Source organism: Paralichthys olivaceus, chromosome 19 (assembly GCF_024713975.1).
Source record: "Paralichthys olivaceus isolate ysfri-2021 chromosome 19, ASM2471397v2, whole genome shotgun sequence".
Taxonomy (NCBI): Eukaryota; Metazoa; Chordata; class Actinopteri; order Pleuronectiformes; family Paralichthyidae; genus Paralichthys; species Paralichthys olivaceus.
Window position 1 is genome coordinate 20,316,342 of NC_091111.1, and position 19,806 is coordinate 20,336,147.

At 42.4% G+C, this 19,806-nt stretch overlaps 3 protein-coding genes across 4 annotated transcripts; all 3 read left to right on the top strand.

The window, feature by feature from the left end:
• The first annotated feature begins 771 nt into the window (after positions 1-771).
• LOC109643196 (NLR family CARD domain-containing protein 3-like) lies at positions 772-10,084 on the top strand. Of its 2 annotated transcripts, none has more exons than XM_069515488.1 (14): positions 772-895; positions 1,505-1,610; positions 2,337-2,427; positions 2,601-2,696; positions 3,213-3,314; positions 3,639-3,740; positions 4,023-4,088; positions 4,909-4,987; positions 5,081-5,315; positions 5,636-7,442; positions 7,533-7,706; positions 7,966-8,139; positions 8,775-8,821; positions 9,140-10,084. In XM_069515488.1, exons 2-14 carry the CDS (start codon positions 1,598-1,600, stop codon positions 9,667-9,669), a joined length of 3,516 nt encoding a protein of 1,171 aa, XP_069371589.1. In that variant the 5' UTR covers positions 772-895; positions 1,505-1,597; the 3' UTR covers positions 9,670-10,084. The 2 variants fall into 2 exon arrangements, with proteins under 2 accessions (XP_069371589.1, XP_069371590.1); XM_069515489.1 differs by having other exon boundaries at positions 831-895; positions 1,562-1,610.
• Positions 10,085-10,459: 375 nt separating this feature from the next.
• On the top strand, positions 10,460-14,583 carry allc (allantoicase). The gene is made up of 11 exons (XM_020108232.2): positions 10,460-10,650; positions 10,922-10,972; positions 11,161-11,248; positions 12,156-12,275; positions 12,511-12,590; positions 12,686-12,818; positions 12,995-13,150; positions 13,272-13,345; positions 13,557-13,665; positions 13,739-13,857; positions 14,341-14,583. The coding sequence occupies exons 1-11, from the start codon at positions 10,558-10,560 to the stop codon at positions 14,530-14,532; spliced, it is 1,215 nt and encodes a 404-aa protein (XP_019963791.1). The 5' UTR covers positions 10,460-10,557; the 3' UTR covers positions 14,533-14,583.
• A 3,303-nt stretch (positions 14,584-17,886) lies between these two features.
• sox11b (SRY-box transcription factor 11b) lies at positions 17,887-19,730 on the top strand. Its single transcript, XM_020108234.2, has one exon. The coding sequence runs from the start codon at positions 18,051-18,053 to the stop codon at positions 19,143-19,145; it is 1,095 nt and encodes a 364-aa protein (XP_019963793.2). The 5' UTR covers positions 17,887-18,050; the 3' UTR covers positions 19,146-19,730.
• Positions 19,731-19,806: the final 76 nt, after the last annotated feature.

The window sequence follows — 19,806 nt, forward strand, 5'->3', positions numbered from 1 at the left end:
ACTGTATATAAAGATCATCACTGACTGTATATAAATCACTGACTGTATATAAAGATCATCACTGACTGTATATAAAGATCATCACTGACTGTATATAAAGATCATCACTGACTGTATATAAATCACTGACTGTATATAAATCACTGACTGTATATAAATCACTGACTGTATATAAAGATGATCACTGACTGTATATAAATCACTGACTGTATATAAATCACTGACTGTATATAAATCACTGACTGTATATAAATCACTGACTGTATATAAAGACCATCACTGACTGTATATAAAGATGATCACTGACTGTATATAAATCACTGACTGTATATAAAGACACTGACTGTATATAAAGATCATCACTGACTGTATATAAAGACCATCACTGACATATATATACTGTATATATATACATATATGTATATACAGTATATATATATACATATATGTATATATATACTGTATATATATACATATATGTATATACAGTATATATATATACATATATGTATATATATACAGTATATATATACATATATGTATATACAGTATATATATATACATATATGTATATATATACTGTATATATATACATATATGTATATACAGTATATATATATACATATATGTATATATATACAGTATATATATACATATATGTATATATAATAGATCGTCTCTCACACACTATATTAACCATAACATTATTATCATAGCTAATAAAAGTCCTACATGTACAATTATCAGCTGACGTCAGGATGATTGACAGCTGATTTACTGAGGGAGGAGCTGATAAGTTCTCCGAGAGTTCACAGGTCGATCGTGTTATCAGAGGAACTCCACCTTCAGGGATTATTCTCAGCTGCAGACGTGAACCTGTGCTTCTCCTGCTGCTGTGAGTCGGACTCATGTTGGTTTTAAAAATGTCTCTTTGTTGAAATGTTGACTTCAGTTTACACATGAATTATTTACTTTAGGTAGAAAAAGAATTGAATCATGAAATCTGCAGTTGTCTTTTCTTTTTGGCCTCTTTACGAGCCGCTGTTCCTCCCATGTGATGCTAACGCTCTGTTAGCGATTAACTGGTGTTAAAGTTCAGAATCACGTCTCTTCAACATACCGCATGATATTTATATCCAGTGACATGTATTATAATCTGAGCTGCAGCGGCTCGACGACACAAACGTCTTCATGTCAACGTCACATGATACAAACGATGAAGAATGAAGTCTGTCGCTCACGTCTTTAATTCTATCGTTTCTTTATGTGAAGCAACGAGGTTCAAAGGTCAAGATGCCGTTTACTTATTTCAACCCTAAAGTCATGAGAACGTTTCACTGAAATATCTGTGACCTTAGAACCTTAGGCTCACAGATATTTTGTGCTTGAAATATTTTCTATATGTGTAAAAAAACATTTTTGTATCTGTAGAAATCTTTAGTAAATGTGTAAAAAGACGTTCTGTTATTACAGATATTGAAAAGTAGAATCCTGTTTGTTTCAGGTGCAGTAATACGTGAAGTGATGTGAGTGACAAACCACTGAATGTTGATGTTTTCAGACTTGAACCGATGAATCAGCATCTTCACACGTTAACATGAATTCAGCTGGTGAGTCTTTTCTGTCACTTTTGTGGCTCAGGGGGGAGAGTGGGTTGTCCACTAACCAGAAGGTCGTTGGTTTGATCCCAGTCTGCCTCGTTCCACACGTCAAAATTTCTTGGGCAAGACAGTGAATCTAAACTACCGCTGAGAAAATATTTAAATAAACACAAATCCTTTAGTATTTAAGCTGTCAGGTCACATGACCTTAAAAAGAAGTGACTTTGAGACAAAGACACGTTGGCGCCACCTGGTGGCTGAATGAGTGAGGATTCAAACATTCAAACAACAAAACATTGTTATGTCAAATATTAGGAATAAAACTGTTGTAGAGACAAAAATGTTGAGATTAGTTGAATGAAGTTTATTTGTCATTTAAACACACAAACATTTGAATGAAGAGAAAAGGAAACAGATGAAATCAAAACGTAGAAAAGAATCAAACCTCAGCAGCAAACACATATTATAAGTATTTTATTTGTATAGCGCCAAATCAAAATATACATTCTCTCAAGGCTCCGCACACAGAGGTAGAGAAGATGAAGACCTTCAAATCTTATTTATAAATCATACTCTGGTTATAGAAGTTTGGAGGGTGAAGAACAGAACATCACACACAGTATAAATATATTCTACATCTATATCTATATATAGATATAGATATATAGAATATATTTATACTCATCAACACAGAAGTTTAAATATTAACAGAAGAAACAATGTGTTTGTGTTAAGGTGGAAGCTCTGCAGCCAATCACAGCCAGGACAGGGACGAGGGAGCCCCACCCCCTAAAACCACTCTGTGTGGACAACATGAGACTGACAGGTGAGAGGACCCTAACCCTAACCCAGACAGACAGACAGACAGACTTGTGTTGATCCATATGTAGAAACGATCTAATCAGAATCAGAAGTACTTTATTAATCCCGTATGGAAATGAAAATGTTACTATATAAATAATAAACCACTCTTCTGACTGAATGTTGTGTTGTTATCAGGATCCACCAGCAGGGAGCAGACTTCCCTCAACCTGACGGATCTGTGTATGAATCGAACCTGTACAACGATGGACGACGCTCACATGATGATGAAAAGTAAATAATATTTATATAATATATAACCAACCGTTTGTAACCGGACAAAGTCATTCTGTTGTAAAGTATGGAGTCACAGGGCTGCCATAACAAAGAGCAAAATGTAAAGACAAAGACTCTTTATTTCTATTTGCACGTTGAGTTGCTCATCAATTTCATCATATTTGTACTTATATAGTTTTTAAATATGTTTAACTTGGGTTGTTATATATGATCCAGGGTCTCCCAACACAACCAGACAACATCCAATCATCACGTCACGTGTTTATCGTTTATCAGTGTGGATTCAGAGTACAATCATAAATTCAATGAATTTACCTAAATCATCGACTCCAGATGTTTGTCAGTTCGGTCTGCGCTCTACGTTCACACTGAAAACCTTGGAGCTCAATGTCGTAGATACATTTACTCACATGGTAATTTTCTTCTGAAACACTAACTTGTTATCAATGTTTAAATTAAACTTTGGATTTTTGTCAGTAAAAAATCACGTACACTTTGTTTTGTGTTTCTTAGTCTTTATGACATTTATGGGACACAAGAGTCTGTAGCGTCGGAGACGAGCGACGTGTGTCGAGCGACCCTCTACGACGATGAGCGACACTCAGAGGGTGAAAGGTAAAAATATATTGATAACTCATCAATACTTTTCATTGAGGCTGAAATTTTCCTGCCTTGTTTGAAATAATCGGCTGTGAAACATGAAGTCACTGGAATTTATCAAAAAATTGAAATGAATTGGATTCTTATAAACAGGAATAAATAAGTAAATGAAAATGTGGAAATATAAAGACAGACACCCACGTTTGAAAGAATACTTCTTAACAATTTTATTTATTTTCAAATGTAATTGTTCATTTATTTCTGTATATATTTACCAATATACTTAAAAGATATATTTAATATTCTACAATCACGTACACTTTGTTTTGTGTTTCTTAGTCTTTATGACATTTATGGGACACAAGAGTCTGTAGCGTCGGAGACGAGCGACGTGTGTCGAGCGACCCTCTACGACGATGAGCGAGGCTCAGAGGGTGAAAGGTAAAAATGTAACAGACCTTTTCAAGGCGGAGATTCTGACCTGTCAAAGCAAAGAGGAAATAACATTAACTATGACCTGTAGAGTCCGAAGGTTCAAAACCAGGACCTGGCTCTTTGAAGCCACAGAGAATTCTTATTTCCATTGCTCCTCTGCTTTGAAAAGTGTGTGAAGGTTCTACACTCAGACAATTCATTCTCAAACACGAACGTCAAGTATCAATATCAAGATTCGGTTTGAACCTTTTTTGAGTAAAATTGTTGGTCATATGTTGTTTCTATTAGTGTTTACGAACTTTACGAGTATCCACCGACCCTCGACAGCGGTGGACAATACTCAAATGAAGAAAGGTGAGGTTACAAAACTCAAACAAACACATTTTCTCTCCCGAACACAAATTTAATATAATAATAAAAAAATCCCAATTCAGGGTCTAACTTCCAAAAAAACACCATACCTCTTCACAAAAGCATCAACTCCAACCTCAGGTGCTGCCACTCATCCGGAGTGCTTCACAGCAAACCTCCCCAGTATCTGCTGGAGCTTGTGGTTGTCGTCCAAGAGCAGAAAAATGTCTTTGAGATCAAATCAAATCTGATGTCTGGCCTGCTGCCGTCTATGAAGATCAGCACCAGGAGGGATGACCAGGGGCAACTCTGCATGGTCCACCAGGGATACAGTCAAAAGCTCTTTCCATGTCCACAAAACACGTGTAGAGATGATGGGCAAACTTCCATGACCCCTTGAGCCCAGTGTCTCCGTATTGAGCCCAGTGTCTCCGTATTAGCTTTCCTGGGAAAGCTTAGCTGTGTTTCACCCTGAAAATCAGAATATTTTAACTTTTAAAAAGTTAGGTTGTCTTCCAGTCCTCATGCTGTGATAGATCTGCACACAACATTACAAAATGTGTGTCAGCCAAGACAGAACAACTGTGTCCAGCTTTAACTGTGTGATGCCTCCATCACTCCACCTGAACAGCAGGATCTGAACATCTCTGGTCAACCATGGTTTCTGATTGTTTACAGTATTGTCAGCACAGTATTTGACGGAGCTGAGTACAGTCGTAGTTTACTCTTCCAACAAAAACAATTCATGCAGAAGCGACTGAGGTCAAACTCGACCAGAAGTCATCTCCAGAGAATAAGTTCTGTGTTAATGTTTCCTTCACAGAATCTATCAGGAAATCCCAGTGGTTCTCAGTGGTCAGTTGCTACAGAACAATCAAACTGACCTTGACTCCACATTCATGGTGTGTAAATATACAAGATGCTGCAACCATTAACTTCATCAGCCAAAAAATAAACATTGTCCATGTTGATGTTTGTATTTGATTCTTCTGCAGCAGTTAGAGGAAAACATTATCCAATATATGAAAAACCAGCTGAAGAGATTCCAGAGGGCTCTGAGTCCAGACTGCTCAGAATACACGTACTTAGAGAGCCACTGTGAGGACGAGGGGATGATGTATGAAGACGGTGACGAGCAGAGGAGGAGATGCAGAAAGGCCTTTCTGAGGATTACAGTGCACTTCCTCAGAAGAATGAATCTCAATGATCTGGCTAACTCTCTAAAAAACAGTAAGAGACTTTCAAGAGTTGTTTCACCTTTGACCAAACCGGCCGTGCACTCATGACACCAGAGCTGAGGCCCTGTGACAAGTATTCTTGTTCCAATCAACTTCCTGCCTTGCTCAGCTTGGTGTTTGCTTGTAAAGGACAAATTTACCATTTAGAAATCATCTGTAACCACCTGTAATATTATACATATGCATACATATAATGTCTACAAGTATTGTATCAGTACTTGATATGAGCCAATATTATTATTAAACATAAGTGTTTATTTTAATCACTTTACTTGACTCTTCTCTTATTGGTTTCATTTCTTCTTTACTCAGGAACCAGAGCTGGGGTGTGCCAGCGTAAACTAAAGTCTAAGATAAAAAATAAGTTCCAGTGTGTGTTTGAGGGGACCACTAAAGCAGGAACCCCAATCCTTCTGGATCAGATCTACGCAGAGCTCTACATCACAGAGGGAGGGACTGCAGAGGTCAACAATGAACATGAGGTCAGACAGATTGAAACCGCATCCTGGAATCCAGACAGAGCAGAGACAACCATCAGACAAGAAGACATCTTTAAAGCAACATCTAGAAGAGACAAACCAATCAGGACAGTGATGACAAAGGGAGTGGCTGGCATTGGGAAAACCGTCTTAACACAGAAGTTCACTCTGGACTGGGCTGAAGACAACACCAACCAGGACATACAGTTCACATTCCCATTCACCTTCAGAGAGCTGAATGTGCTGAAAGAGAGAAAGTACAGCTTGGTGGAGCTCGTCCATGACTTCTTCACTGAGACCAAAGAAGCAGGAATCCGGCGGTTTGAAGAGTTCCAGGTCGTCTTCATCTTCGACGGTCTGGACGAGTGTCGACTTCCTCTGGACTTCAGAAACACAGAGATCCTGACCGACGTTACAGCGTCCAGCTCAGTGGATGTGCTGCTGACAAACCTCATCAGGGGGAAACTGCTGCCCTCCGCTCGCCTCTGGATAACCACACGACCTGCAGCAGCCAATCAGATCCCTCCTGAGTGCGTGGACCGGGTCACAGAGGTCAGAGGCTTCACTGACCCACAGAAGGAGGAGTACTTCAGGAAGAGGTTCAGAGATGAAGAACAGGCCAACACGATCATCTCTCACATCCAGAGGTCACGAAGCCTCCACATCATGTGCCACATCCCAGTCTTCTGCTGGATCACTGCTACAGTTCTGGAGGACGTGTTGAAGACCAGAGAGGGAGGAGAGCTGCCCAACACCCTGACGGAGATGTACATCCACTTCCTGGTGGTTCAATCCAAATTGAAGAAGCTCAGGTATCATGGAAGATCTAGGCAAGATCTACATTGGAATTCAGAAAATAGAAAGACAATTATGTATCTGGGAAAACTGGCGTTTGAGCAGCTGCGTAAAGGAAACCTGATCTTCTACGAATCCGACCTGACGGACTGTGGCATCAATATCAGAGCCGCCTCAGTTTACTCAGGAGTGTTCACACAGGTCTTTAAAGAGGAGCGAGGCCTGCACCAGGACAAGGTGTTCTGCTTCGTCCATCTGAGCGTTCAGGAGTTTCTGGCTGCTCTTCACGTCCATCTGACCTTCATCAACTCTGGAGTCAATCTGATGTCAAAACAACCAGCAGCATCTCGGTTACACAGAGTCTTTAAAGACAGAGTTAAACTAAAAGAGCTCTATCAGAGTGCTGTGGACAAGGCCTTACAGAGTCCAAATGGACACCTGGACTTGTTCCTCCGTTTCCTCCTGGGTCTTTCAGTGCAGACCAATCAGAAACATCTACAAGGCCTGTTGACAGAGACAGGAAGTAACGGACAGATAAAAAAGAAAACAGTCCAGTACATCAAGGAGAAGATCAGTAGTCAGAATCTGTCTACGGAGAGAAGCATCAACCTGTTCCACTGTCTGAATGAACTGAGTGATAGTTCTCTAGAGGCGGAGATCCAACAGTCCCTGAGATCAGGACCTCTCTCCACAGAGAAACTGTCTCCTGCTCAATGGTCAGCTCTGAACTTCATCTTACTGTCATCAGGAAAAGGTCTGGAGGTGTTTGACCTGAGGAAGTACTCTGGTTCAGAGGAGGCTCTTCTGAAGCTGCTGCCGGTGGTCAAAGCCTCCAACAAAGCTGTGTAGGTGGATGAATACAATGATGATACAACAATGTGATTTTTGACTTTGTCACAACTAAAACATGTTCTTCATCACATGCTCTTCTTCAGGTTGAGTGGCTGTAACCTCTCAGAGAGAAGTTGTAAAGCTCTGTCCTCAGTCCTCTGCTCTACGTCCTGCAGACTGACAGAACTGGACCTGAGCAACAACGACCTGCAGGACTCAGGAGTGAAGCTGCTGTCTGCAGGACTGAAGAGTCCACACTGCAAACTGGAGACTCTCAGGTCAGGATAACAGAGGTTTCTCAAATGACTGGTCATTAACATCTTCTACCATGTGACAACATCATCACTGATACATATTGCAAGGTAGTGGACTGAAGACGTATTTAATGCTATTCAACATATTCATGCAGTGGACATTTTCCCTTCATGCTCAGGGTGGGAAGCTTGATTGATGAAGGATTCATTTTATTTGTATTTCCTTCTAATGAAATGTTTACTGAGTTGTATCATTATGAGGAAACGTGTTTTGTGTATTCAGTCTGTCAGGTTGTCTGATCACAGACGAAAGCTGTGCCTCTCTAGCTTCAGCTCTGAGTTCCAACCACCTCCACCTGAGAGAGCTGGACCTGAGAAACAACAACCTGCAGAATTCAGGAGTGAAGCTGCTGTCCGCTGCACTGGACGACCAGTACTGGAGACTGGACAGTCTCAAGTATGGACAGCTTCTTTGTCACACTAATGACCTAACGTTGTCTGAAACAAAACACTTCTGGCTGGTAGAGGGAGTTACTCTCCTGTTAGAGGGAGTTCCTCTCCTATTAGAGGGAGTTCCTCTCCTGGTAGAGGGAGTTATTCTCCTGTTAGAGGGAGTTACTCTCCTGGTAGAGGGAGTTACTCTCCTGTTAGAGGGAGTTATTCTCCTGTTAGAGGGAGTTACTCTCCTGGTAGAGGGAGTTATTCTCCTGTTAGAGGGAGTTACTCTCCTGGTAGAGGGAGTACCTCTCCTGTTAGAGGGAGTTCCTCTCCTATTAGAGGGAGTTCCTCTCCTGGTAGAGGGAGTAACGCTCGGGACAACTGAAGCTCCTGAAGCACCTCATCTGTAGTCCGGACCTGAACACCAATAATTCAACATTAATCAGATTCATTCATTCACTTGTCAAATCCAGAAAGTTACAAAAATGGTTGAAAGCCGCCGCAGACTCCAACCAGACGTGTAGACTCAGGGCTCTCAGACCGAGGCAGCAGGAAGAACTGGATGGATCAGTTGTTCAAAAGTGAACGTTGTTTAATTTGCCTGTTTCCATTGTTAAAAAGACGACGCTGGTCTAACCCTGTTTTCTCCTCCAGAGTGGACAATGATGGAGAGCAGATGCTGACTCCTGGTCTGAGGAAATGTAAGTGTACATCCACTTTGATTCTTTCAGTTCCTGTTTGATAAGTTTGACATTATGGCTTTATGACATGAAGGCCACCACCACAAGTGTTTTTGTTTCTGGTGGTCAGTGGTACGGAACATGGCTGCTGATATCTTCTTACGTAACAACCAGAAGAATCATGGTTTGATCTAGAACCCCTGATATCAGTTCAGTAAAACACCTGGTCTGCAGATTGTCTGAGTCATTGACATAGTGAATGTAATGATGAGACATTCTGCTGGAAACTATGAAAAAACTTCAGCAGCTGAACTGATTCTTTGCTCTTTCCTCGTCCAGTTTCCTGTGACCTCACTTTCGACCCAATCACAGCTCACAGGAACCTCCGACTGTCTGACGGCTACAGGAAGGTGGAGCTGGTGAACGAGCAGCAGTCGTACCCTGATGACCCGGAAAGATTCGACATCTTCTGTCAGCTGCTGTGTAGAAATGGTCTGAGTGGTCGCTGTTACTGGGAGGTGGAGTGGAGTGGACAGGTTGACATCGCGGTGACTCTCAGAGGAATCAGAAGGAAAGGTTACAGAAAGGCCTGCAGGTTCGGAGGGAACGATCAGTCCTGGTGTCTGAGCTGCTCTGATTATTTTTACTCCGTGTGGCACAACAACACAGAAACACTCATCCCTCTCCCCTCGGCCTCCATCTCTCACAGAGTGGGAGTGTACGTGGACTGTCTCGCCGGCATCTTGTCCTTTTACAGAGTCTCCTTCGACGCACCGATACACCTCCACACCTTCAACATCAAATTCACTAATCTTTTCTACCCGGGCTTCAGGGTGTGGTTTGGTTCAGTGTCTCTGTGCTCGGAGTAAAGGAACTCACACTGTTGCCTTAAGAACTGAAGGAGTCATAATCACACGCAACCCAAGTACACGGACATGTGGACTGTACCAACAAGGGATCAAACCACCGAGTTTCCAATTAGTCTGTCTGATCCACTCTTCCTCCTGGGCCACAATCCTCCAAGCACAATTAGAAAAAGAAATTTCAGCAATTCATATTCTAGAATTTTCAGTGCTACAAATGAGAAAGATTTGAATCCTCCAGACAAGTAATGAGATCTGGTTTATCGTCCCATTATAACACAATGAAATGTATATTTATACACACACACACACACATAATGACACTAACTTAAGAGTTTCTGTCACCTTGAATTCATTCATTTGATGTAATAAAGCAGTTTGTGAAGTTCAATAAAATACATTTCATAAATACTTTTACATCATTTCCTGTTTCCTGAGTTGTTTTCACACAGAACAGTTTTTTATCGTATCTCTCTGAAACTGCTGTTAAGCTGATAACACATTGTAAAAAGACTAAATGATTCTAAACAACAACTGTCATTGTCTCATATAAAAGATGAACTGATTGAGTAACTGTAGAGGAGGAGAGCTGAACCATTTACTTGTTTCAAATGAACGACGGTAGAAAAAGAACTTATATGTGTTTAAATGTTGATGTCCATATATTTTTATATATATATATATATGTATATATATATATATATATATATATGTTGTACATTTTGTATCTATATTCATAACTTGTCCAGCACAGTCTCTGTGTATTCAGTACCCCCCCCCCCCACCTGTGACCGAGCAGTCGATGGACTTTGTCCCTCAGATGGAACCTGATGTTTCAATAGGAGCAAAACGTTTCTCTTCATATTTTCCAACTTCAGTGTGGAAGAGCTCAACATGGCAGAAAGACGTCCGGCAGCGGTGAAGGTGTCCGCAGAGCCGGACTTTCTGCAGTTTAATGATCTGGCCTGTGAGACGGTCGGTGGGAGGGTGAGTCGCCTCGGTGACGAGCAGAAATACATTCAATTATCATTTAAACACACACACACACACACACAACAGCTGATTCAGTCACGATACAGAACGTTCTGAGGTCTGGACAAAAGTAACACTGAAGATTTAAAATTATACTTAACCCTACTTATACTACTTTTATTTCAAAAACAAATTGTAGACATTCTGTCCTAAGTTGTTGTGTATTGTAGCTTTAATATGGATGAAAAAGATGTGGAGAACTTTTCTGTTTTCCACTTTTTTTCAGGTGATTTTTGCAACAGACGAGTGGTTTGCTCCGGCTGCCAACCTGCTGAAGGTACAATCATCAATATTCAATAATCAATGAGCAGTGATCTGAGTTCAGGACGATGTCGATTGATTTTTCACTGTTGCATTAATCAGTACTTGTAAGAAGAAAAACAGAAAACACCAAGTTGAGTGGTTCATCTTCGTTAGTCGAGTGAATATTCTGTTTCCGAACATGAAATGTTTGTGTTCGTACAGCGAGAGGCGCCACAGTTCATCGCCACTGCCTTCACTGACTTCGGAAAGTGGATGGACGGATGGGAGACGAGGAGGAAGAGAACGCCCGGTCAGTATTTGTAAATTATGTTGAAAAGTTTACCAACTTTTGACTTAACATAATTTAACTGGCTAACCTCCGTGTCGACAGACGAGAACACGTTCAGACTTTATCACACAGGATTTTAAAGACTGAGACCAATGTCTGACAGCTTCCAAAAGTCTGATGTTAAGATCTTAAGACTTTATCTCGACTTCAGCGAGAGATTAAATAACATGAGACAAAATTCAATCAGAATCAGAAGTTTATTTCCAAGCAGGTTTAAACACACAAGGAAGTTGCTGTGGTGTTTTTGTGCAAGAATAAATATTAAAGATATAAAAATATAAAAAATACTATTAGCACCAGGGAAGGGATTGTGCAGTATGTCGAAGGTAAATACTAGAGACCGTGCTATTGACCACAGGAGGTTAAAATGTCTCAGGGACATCAGTGCAGTTAAAGGGTCCCAGGTCTTGGTGACGAGAAGCAGCAGTCGGGAAGAAACTGTTTCTGTGGCGTGAGGTTTTGGTCCCGAATGTTTTATGATCCTGATTTATCTTGTAGCTGGTTCAAGGATTAAAACTCTTTTTATAAGGATTCTCTGAAATGTCAACAGAGAAAGATAAGATAAATGAGAAATGAACTTCCTGAACCAGAAACGATGTAATCGTTGGTGAGCACCGACCGGCCGGCAGAGTTACACAGAAACTAGTGAAGAGATCACGGGTGAACTTGGTGGCGTTGATTTAAGGGTCAGAGAAGAACTCGTGACATTTCTATGGGTTCCAGGATTTTTGGAATATTTCTGTTGAATTCTCGGAGAATAATTCATTTAGACATGTTTAGAGAACTGAGTTTAGTTCCTGTTGGACTTTATGAAACTTACTGAGTGATGTTCTGCTTATTGTTGTGTTTTGCGGACCGTCTGTTGAAGGTCACGACTGGTGCATCGTGCAGCTTGGCGTCCCGGGGCGGATCCACGGCTTCGATGTCGACACGTCCTTCTTCACAGGAAACCACTCGCCCTTCGTCTCCATCCAGGCCGGCTGTCTGGGTAGAGACAGCTCTGTCCTCTCTCATCTCTCACGTCCGATGAAGCTTTAATTAAACCAGAGTAGTTTGTGATATTCATCAGAGATTTTAGATTTACATGATTATAATATTTAGGAATCAATTTCATTCGATTGTGTTTATGTACAAACAGTAAAGACACAACGGTTTGGGTTTTAAACAAATCACAAAATAAAATGTCCAAACGTGAACTTAAGAACAACCCCGTCCCTCACCAGACCACGCCCCCACCCTCAACCTGGAGGGAGACAGAACCGGCATGGCCGCCTCTGAAACTCAGCTGTCTGCTGTTGCCAAGGTAACAGGGGGATATCACCACAGTTCATCACCATGGCAACATGACAATGTTATTACGCTGACTGATTGCAAGTTGATGTGTGGTTTGATTGACAGCTGGCCTCAGAGGCGTGGCCAGAACTGGTGGGTGTGTCTGAGCTGAAACCTGGATACTGTGACTGTTGTCATAACTACTTCAAGGTCGACTTCAGACACAGAGTCACACACCTGCGTCTCAACATGTATCCAGGTACACACACACACACACACACACACACACTCTATACCCTGAAACGAGACTTTGAAGAAGTGAGGACCGGTCAAAATGTCCTCACTCTGTTTGTCCTCTGCTTACAATGGTCCTCACAAAGATAAGTAAAGACAGACAGACGGTTTAATACTGTACAAACGGATGTGTGTCCTCAGATGGGGGGATATCCAGACTACGGGTGTATGGCATTGGGCAGAGAGACTGGTCGTCTGTCTCCACCAACCAGGAGGTCGATCTGGTGGCTCTGACCAATGGGGGAGTCTGCCTCGGCTACAGCGACGCCCACTTTGGCCATCCACGCAATATGATTGGTTGGAATTAGTGGGATTTATTTGCACATGAGCTTTTTTATTGTTGGAGCGGTCTCACCCATCATGTTGGTAATCGACACCATGTGCTGCTCCTGTCTAATGGTGAGTGATGTGTCCACAGGATTCGGCCGAGCTGCCAACATGGCGGACGGATGGGAAACAGCTCGCAGGCTGGACAGACCAAAACACCTGAAGGTTTAACCACAAAAAACTGAACTTTACGTAAAATAGATACTTACTTTGTCAAACTAAGTTAAAACTGTCAATTAGCAAATGTCAGCAAAAACATCCTCACTGTCTAAAAATGTCCTCATTGTCCAAAACCGTCCATGTGTCTGATTGTAAATAAAGGTTCAGTTCGTGACTCTGCTCATGTCCTTGTGTCCCTGCTGGTTGTTATAACCAGGTGGGCCAGCAGGGGATCCTGGAGGTGCCTGGCTGGGAGTGGGCGGTGTTTCGTCTCGGTCATCCCGGAGCGATCAGCAGCATCGAGGTCGACACCAACCATTTCAAAGGTGGAGGGACTTCCTGCTGCTTTTCAAACCAATGTCCTGAATTTAATATTTGACCTGATGTTTGTCCGTCCAGGGAACTTCCCGGACTCCTGCAGGATTGAGGCGTGTGTTCTGACACCTGAAGACGAGGCTCAGGGCATCGCAACCAGCTGGACGTCTCTGAAATGGCAGATCCTTCTTCCCCCTCAGAAAGTAGGTTCCAGGCTCTGAAGACATGTCTCAAAATAGAACTGTGTAAAATATTGTTCCACATGTTGTGTAGTCATGTTGAGGTTCAGGTGAGGGGTGGAGCCTGTAGAGCAGCAGGAGGCGGGACATGACATCTAAACTCTGCTGTGTAAAGATCAGTGTCAACACGCCCACTCCTCACTCTGACATGTTCCAGATGTTTCACTAGAGGCTGCAGGAGAAGATCCAGAAAATGTCCAGAGACACTGACTCAGACATTTGTTCTCATATACAGAACATGTGAGGAACATGTGAGGAACATGTGAGGAACATGTGAGGAACATGTCAGGAACATGTGAGGAACATGTCAGGAACATGTGAGGAACATGTGAGGAACATGTCAGGAACATGTCAGGAACATGTGAGGAACATGTCAGGAACATGTCAGGAACATGTCAGAACTTCAGATAGTGACCTAAGTCCTTCGTGTCTTTGTCTCTGCTGCAGCTCCGTCCTCATCACAGACATCTCTACAGCGAGTTGGAGCTGACTCAGCCCATCACCCACATACGTTTGGTGATTGCCCCGGATGGAGGGGTCAGCCGGCTGCGGCTCTGGGGTCGACCTGTGCTGATCACTGCAGTTTCGACCAATCGGCCGACAGAAGATTCCAAACTGAAATGCAAACAAAGGCTTTGATCTGTGTTTGAGTGCAAATAAAACAGTCACGTGACTCATTCATACGGAAAACATCAAGTGTGACATCACACGACTTTACAGCAACAAATGTACATTTCTTCCTGAAAAACACAAAACCAAATCAAGGTAAACAAACGTGGTTTAATTCCTGATGCTCAGCAGCTGCGTGACGACTCCGACAGTAGCGGTTTGTTGGAAAACTTTCAGGAGGGGCCCCTCCCTCACTGACACGCACACACACACACACACACACACACACGTCTTCATAGCTGTGAGGTCACTCATTGGTATAAACTTTAAACTCTAACTTTAACCTTAAAGGGATAGTTCACTGAAAAATGAAAATTCACTCATTACCTCTTCACCACTGTGATGGAGGGGGGGGGGCTGCCTCCATATCTGCTGACATTAAGCTTCCTTTATCTGTGTCACTGCCCCCCCCCCATCCAGACCCCCACCATCTGCTGCAGCTGTCGCTTGCTCCAACCGTCACTCTAATTGACAATGAACCACAAGGCGCAGCGATAATTACAGCTGGCTTCGCTTCTTCTCTGGGATTCAATGCCTCCTTTTCAGAGTTCATCACAACCCACCTGCCATTCAAGTCTGGCATCTGCCCCCCCCCCCAGCCTGCTGGGGGTTTTGTGTTGGCAGTGATTAGCGAGCCGGCCTGTAACCCTCAGAGGTGAAGTCGCCTGGAGCAGAAAGTCTCGCTCTGTTTATTCAGTCACAGAGAATCTTTGACAAAGAAAAGACTTATTGTGGTTTTCCGTTCACTCCCTCCCTCATCTTTTCTTCCCTGTGAGGATGGAATCAGAGCAGCTTTATTATCCGGGTGCGTCACCAACAAAGACCTCTGGGATGTTTGTTAGAGCCCATTAAAGCTCCAAAAACATCTGTCAGCTCAGTGTCTGACTTTCATTTCTGTGACTTCAGACTTTTATTTTCTTGAACAAACTGAAACACAAGGATCACACTTGACCCTCTGTCCATTTAACACCAAAGGATTTATTCATTCACTTTTTATTTATTTATTCAAGTCGGCAGCTTAAACACGATGAATTTCAATTATGAATTGTAAATAAAGATGGATCATCATCCTGAAGCAACACATCAGCTGTTTCCACACCTGAACTGAGGCTCTGACGTGTTCCTGACAGGATGACATGTCAGTGTGGGCGGAGCCTGAAACACCTCCTCACAGACAAAGATTAAAAGCCTTAGACTGTAAAAAAGGATGGACGCCAAAGTGTTTCATTTGCCCCCTGGTGGTTGGCTGCAGTATAGATCATAAACCTCCTCCATGTTATCAGATGGGACATGAACCAAACAAAAAAGTAGACATTAAAATAATGCTCATTCTTATCTCACTGATGTTTTTTCAAGTGTTTCTGATCAGTTTGGTTTAACGATATAAAAACAGGCTGACGTCATGATTGACAGATGAGACTAACTCAGGATTGGTTGAGAGTGTGTGTAGGCAGGACCTTAAAACCACATTTAGCTTCATTTCTGGGGAAGGTGGAGACATTTTGTTGTGTTTATATATATATATATATATATATATATATATATATATATATATATATATATGTTTGTGTGTGTGTGTGTGTGTGTATGTATGTATATCAGTAGAGCTGTGACTCTCTGTCAGGTACAGAGCTGAAGAGGAACCTGGATTTTTTCTTATTTTCTTCTATTAATAATGAATAATTTCTGGTTTCTCGTCATTAATGTTTGTTGGAGGATAAAACTCAAAGGTTCACACTGAGTTTATTGACTTGCGTTTTTTATTTACAGCCGGAGAAGATTCAGACATGATTCTAGTTGGAGATGAAACAGTCATTAAAGCTGTTTTCACTCCTGACCTCTGGAAAAGGTTGGAAACATTTAGACCAGAGGTGGCGCTAAAACATGTCTCCATTTTAATCATTGTTACGTTATAGGCATTGAAAAGTTCCATCACAACTGAAGTGACTGTAGACCAAAGCTTCAGACGTAATGAAACAGAAAAAATCCAACAAGCCTCCATCCTGCTCCTGTGATGTCATCAAGTGTCCACAAGTCCCGACGTTCAAATTCAACTGGACACGACTCATTTACATCAAGTTTTCAGCCGAAAGCGGAAGAAGAGAAGCCCCTGGAAACAAAACAAGAAACAAAACAAGAAACAAAACAAGAAACAAAAGATTCAATAAAAACAAGAAACAAAACAAGAATCAAAACAAGAAACAGAAGATTCAATAAAAACAAGAAACAAAACAAGAAACAAAACAAGAAACAAAACAAGAAACAAAAGATTCAATAAAAACAAGAAACAAAACAAGAAACAAAAGATTCAATAAAAACAAGAAACAAAACAAGAAACAAAACAAGAAACAAAACAAGAAACAAAAGATTCAATAAAAACAAGAAACAAAACAAGAAACAAAACAAGAAACAAAAGATTCAATAAAAACAAGAAACAAAAGATTCAATAACAACAAGAAACAAAAGATTCAATAAAAACAAGAAACAAAACAAGAAACAAAAGATTCAATAAAAACAAGAAACAAAACAAGAAACAAAGCAAGAAACAAAAGATTCAATAAAAACAAGAAACAAAACAAGAAACAAAACAAGAAACAAAACAAGAAACAAAAGATTCAATAAAAACAAGAAACAAAACAAGAAACAAAACAAGAAACAAAAGATTCAATAAAAACAAGAAACAAAAGATTCAATAACAACAAGAAACAAAAGATTCAATAAAAACAAGAAACAAAAGATTCAATAAAAACAAGAAACAAAACAAGAAACAAAAGATTCAATAAAAACAAGAAACAAAACAAGAAACAAAGCAAGAAACAAAAGATTCAATAAAAACAAGAAACAAAACAAGAAACAAAACAAGAAACAAAACAAGAAACAAAAGATTCAATAAAAACAAGAAACAAAACAAGAAACAAAACAAGAAACAAAACAAGAAACAAAAGATTCAATAAAAACAAGAAACAAAACAAGAAACAAAACAAGAAACAAAAGATTCAATAAAAACAAGAAACAAAACAAGAAACAAAACAAGAAACAAAAGATTCAATAAAAACAAGAAACAAAAGATTCAATAACAACAAGAAACAAAAGATTCAATAAAAACAAGAAACAAAAGATTCAATAAAAACAAGAAACAAAACAAGAAACAAAAGATTCAATAAAAACAAGAAACAAAACAAGAAACAAAAGATTCAATAAAAACAAGAAACAAAACAACAAATAACTGAATAAAATTAATAAATAAAATAAATAAAATAAATAAAATAAATAAAATAAATAAAATAAATAAAATAAATAAATAAAAGACAGTAACGGCTGGTAGCTGGTGGGCGGGGACACGGGAGGGCAGCGGAGCTGTGATTGGTGAGTCTCTTTGGAGGCGGGGAGGTTGTGGAGAGGAAGCCCGCTGATTGGTGGAGTGAGGGGTCCATGATCAGCTGGTTAATAAGCCGCCGGTTTGAGGAAGAGGATGAAGATGGTGGAGGATGAAGAGGAGCCGTGGACACGCTGCGGCCGGTAAACCGGAGACAAACACGGAAACCTGTCGGAACAACTTTCCCCGGGACACAGTGGAAGTCCGGGGCCGCAGGTGTGGAGCAGGATCCCGGGTCATGGTGCGGCGTGGCGGGGCCGCGGAGCCGCTGAGGCCGGGGTCCGGTCACATCAAGAGACCGATGAACGCCTTCATGGTTTGGTCCCAGGGCGAGAGGAGGAAGATCATGGAGCGGTCCCCAGACACGCACAACGCCGAGATCTCCAAGCGGCTCGGGAAGCGCTGGAAGATGTTGAAGGACACCGAGAAGACCCCGTTCATCCGGGAGGCGGAGCGGCTCCGGCTCCAGCACATGGCCGACTACCCGGACTACAAGTACCGGCCCAAGAAGAAGCCCAAGACGGACGGCTGTACGTTTCCTGCGGGGAAGCCAGCCGCTCAGTCCCCGGAGAAAAGACCCGCTCAGAAAAACTCCGCCAAGAAACTGTCCAAGTTAAAGTCCGGTAAAGCGGCGGCGGGTCCCGGCAGAGCGAGCAGCCGCCCCCCGCAGCCCCCGGACCCCCGGTACCGGTACGTGTTCACCAGCAGCTTCAAAAAGCTCGTTAAACGGGAGTTCACCGATGATGAGGAGGATGAAGACTCCGAGGAGGAACCGGAGCTGAGAGTGGAGGAGGACGACGATCCGTCCCGCTACAACCGGAGCCTGTGCTCCGCCGAACCGGAGGGAAGCGGCCGCCTCTTCTACAGCTTCAAGAACATCACCCGCCAGGGCAGCGGCTCCTCCGGACACCCGGCCCCCCTGTCCCCCTGCTGCGGGGAGGACCCGGACCATCTCCCCGCAGTTGGGAGCGACTACACCCTGAGCCTCGTGGCCGAGCTCCACGCCTCCTCGGAGCCGTGGAGCTCGTCCTGCAGCCCGGGGAACCTGAGTCTGTCTCTGGTGGACAAAGACTTGGACTCGTGCAGCAGTGAGGGCAGCCTCGGGTCCCACTTTGACTTCCCGGACCACTGCACCCCGGAGCTCAGCCAGATGATCGCCGGAGACCGGCTGGAGGACAACCTCTCCGACCTGGTGTTCACCTACTGATCCCGGGGCGGGGGAAGGAACCAGCCCGGTGTCCCGGGGCTGTGGAGCTCCAGAGCCGCTCAGGGACCGGGGGGGCCCGAGGCTGCTGCCCGGCCTCAGGGCTCAGGCAGCGGGGACAGACGGACTCTCTCTTCAGGGTTTTATGGATTGACTTTGAACTGAGATCAGGATTCAAACCTGCGGAGCTGACTTGAGTATGTCACCGCCCCTCCAGCTGTGGGACATGACAAACCGAACATACCTCATCTTTTTATCTCAGTATTTTCAGGCCTATTTTTCCACAGTGTCGCTTGATTCCTTCTTTTCCTTCAGACTCAGGTGTGACGGTTCGCTTCCTGCCTTGCTTCACAGCCGCTGCAGTTGTTTTAAACGTTGTTGTACATGTTGTGTAAAATAAGTTCAGGACCTTTGTTCCCAAGAGAATCTGGATTTTCAGTTGTTTTTGATTTCATGGACGGAACGTGTTTGTGTTTTATCATTATTTTTGTGCAATATGAAAGAAAAGAGGAAAAAGCAGCAGCAGCAGCATCCTGAGTTTCTTTTTGTAGCAGAGGAGGAAAGTGTGAATAAATCAGCTGGAACTGAGTCCCCTGCTCTGACTGGTTATTGGTCCCAATCATCTGATCACATGGTCTTCACTCACAACAGACATGAATGTTCA